The 2,962-nt window shown below is 50.5% G+C and overlaps 1 protein-coding gene across 1 annotated transcript; it reads right to left on the bottom strand.

Annotated features, from left to right (window-relative positions):
• Positions 1-1,024: 1,024 nt before the first annotated feature.
• Positions 1,025-2,236, bottom strand: H310_14935 (hypothetical protein; the record flags this gene model as incomplete). The annotated part of the gene is made up of 3 exons (XM_008882912.1): positions 1,025-1,507; positions 1,578-1,927; positions 1,966-2,236. The coding sequence occupies 3 exons, from the start codon at positions 2,234-2,236 to the stop codon at positions 1,025-1,027; spliced, it is 1,104 nt and encodes a 367-aa protein (XP_008881134.1).
• Positions 2,237-2,962: the final 726 nt, after the last annotated feature.

Raw genomic sequence — 2,962 nt, forward strand, 5'->3', positions numbered from 1 at the left:
GTACATCAAAAATTGCTGCCAATATACTCTCAACAATATACAGCTCAGACTGTACAGGATGTAAACTTGGTATCAACGTCTCATACTTAACGGTTAGTCGAACTCTCTGTCGGAAGCTAAGACAAGACCGCGTCGGACCATCGGCTTGCAAGTACGACTTCTACAATACCTAGCGAAGAGCGTTCGATGATACGTTGCTCATGCATATGGCGCGTGGTGACTATATCGTGTATTACGAGGAACGAACTACAAACTGTTCAGCAAGCGTAAAAGGGCGTGCCAACGTGGGCAAACGTGTTGTCGCCGTGCTCCGACCGTCAGATGGAGCGAATCTTCAGTTGCAGTGCGCCATGTCGACAACCGACGACCTTATCCTACACTGCATGCAACAGGGAAGCGAATGATACAGAACGTAGATTTTGAGGAAGACATCTACCTTGCCGTCAAAGCGCTGCCATCGTTCCAAGCCGAATTAAGTTGCCAGCTCGTGGTCATTGTCCTAGACAACGTGCCTGCCCACAACTAAACCGAGACCTGCAAGCCCGGGCACCACGACTGTGCCTTACTTCGCCTTGGTTCGTATTCGCCAATGTGCAATCCTATTGAGGGTTGCTTCAGCGGTGCTCAAGACGATTCTCGCCTCAAGACGACCGGGGATGCTTTCCGCTGGTGTAAATGGTACGTTGACGTCTGTACGAATAGTCCTCTTGGAACGTGCCGCTTTGGAGTTCTTGCCCTATATAGCTGCCGTCTTGACGACAAGATGTCGTTGCACTGTATTTGTCCGCCAACGCAGCTCGTCGACTGGAGAATACTACCTCTGTCCATGAAAACGTGCCCCCAAGTCGAAATCTGAGTTCCGAAAATACTTGCCCCAAGTGTACCACTCTCTCTACAGCAAATTCACAATACAAAGATCAAGTGTTTATTAGAGGGATATAATGTTGGCCAAGTCGGCATCGATGTCGTCGTCCAATTCCTCATCGACAGCCAACTTTTCCATCTGAGAGCTAAACTCGTACAATTAAATGGCCTTGGAAATTTCCAGTGCCAACTCTTCCACTCTTTCGTCCATGTCAGTCGCACACAGCAGGTTAAAACCATCATTGATGGTGTCAGAATCAACATCAACACCGTCAGGCAACATACCTTTCGCTGCAAGCTTCGCTTTCTTCATGTGAGGCACCTTGTAGCTGTTGTTGCCTGCCACCCGAATGACTTCCTTCATGCAACACTGCAACGTCAGGAAGTTGGCATTAAGTGTCATCATGTCCACCTCACGCCACGCTTGCAGGGTACCGGCAACGATGTCGTCGATGTATCGTGGGTACTTCTGTTCCTGCAGCGTCTGAATCGACCGAAAAAAGCCGAGGTCGAGCACGTTCAGGTCTGGTGAGTTCGGCGGCTGGTACACCATTGCCCACCCGTCGCTTTGGCACGCAGCAACGATTCTTGGGTCCATGGGCGGGACATGCGGTTTTGCGTTGTCCTGCTGGATGCGGACATGCTATGTGTCGCCAGCCGGCCACTTGGCCTTGATGGCAGGGATGACGTTGTCGATCAGCATAGCGCGTCACGCTCACAGGCACGGTCACAAGTGTTCCGGCGGGACGGTTCTTGCTTGTACGGGCGGCAGGGACCTTCTCCGTAAAAAGCCAGGTGCCGATCTTCCCGTCGAACCACTCGGACCGATCATTGTCCCATCGAGGGCGCGCAACCGCAGAGAGGAACATAACCTTCGTAATGAATTTCTTGGACTTGCATGTTCGGTGAGGGGGCTCTTCGTCGGGAGCGAGGTAGTACGACTTGCTGACACAAGTGGCAAAGAACCACTTCTCGTCCACGTGGACAACGTACATCATGTCGGCGAAAGCGTAGTCGTCGGGCGTGACTGCGTGAACGCGGTCCATGGCCCACTTGAGGCGCACTGCTGGTTCGCGTCGGTGAGCTGTGGCTTGATCGTACTGGTGTACTTGACGAAGATTCCGCGCCGGTAGTAGTCGTGGAGGGTGAACCGGGGCATACCCATTGCAGCAGCGATGGGCCGGAACGTTTTTCGGCGGGCCTTGGGTACCAGCTTGAGTCGTTGAGCGACAGATTCGTGTTTGAGGTTGCGACCCGAGTGGCCCTTTTTCCGCGAGCTTATGTCCTGGCATGGACGGTAGAGGTTGGTGATGTCGACGGACGCTCGGTGCCACAGGCGACGTACAGTGCTTCTGTCGACGTTGAACGTCATGGCTACATCGGCAAGGGCTCCACGTGGCAGAGCCTTATGGTCTACCATGCGGGCCAAGCGTTGGTGGAGTATACCATTGCGGTCAGCGTCGGTGAGGTCCTTTCTTTTGGCGCGCATTGGAATTTGACACACAGATTAGGCGGTACGTGTCCGGATAAGCGGTAACCTGATTTCCGGGTACCGTCCGTACAGGTTTGTTGTCTATGTTATCTTGTTTAAAGTATTAGGTCTTCGTTTGGTTGGCATGTTTGTGATTGGGTGTATTTTGCCACGAATCCATATCATTGGTGTTCGTCGCTTCGAGCCAATCACAGGTGTGCTTTCAGAATACAATAATTCGACCAGCTTCAAGTTCATTTCTGAAATATACTGTTCGGGGCATGTTTTCACAGACAGAGGTATGCTTTATGGAAAATATCCTTTGTCAATACAGTTTCGATCGAATTCGAATTTATAGATTGGTCACATGGATTTCAAATTATACCACTATGCAAGAAAATGATTCCAGACATACGTGAGGTTCGAAAAAACTGTACAGGGAATGACGGAACTCCTTCCCCCGTGGAACTCGACCATACTTCTGGAATATTAATATAATCGACGTCCAAAATCATCCTCTGGGAATTTAGAATATTTTTGACCAATCGATGACAATAGTATCTACGTCCAAGCACATGATACAACTTGATCTTGCTGTCGTCTATCAAAACTATACACGTGTTACTG

This window comes from Aphanomyces invadans (assembly GCF_000520115.1).
Source record: "Aphanomyces invadans strain NJM9701 unplaced genomic scaffold supercont1.108, whole genome shotgun sequence".
NCBI lineage: Eukaryota > Oomycota > Saprolegniomycetes > Saprolegniales > Verrucalvaceae > Aphanomyces > Aphanomyces invadans.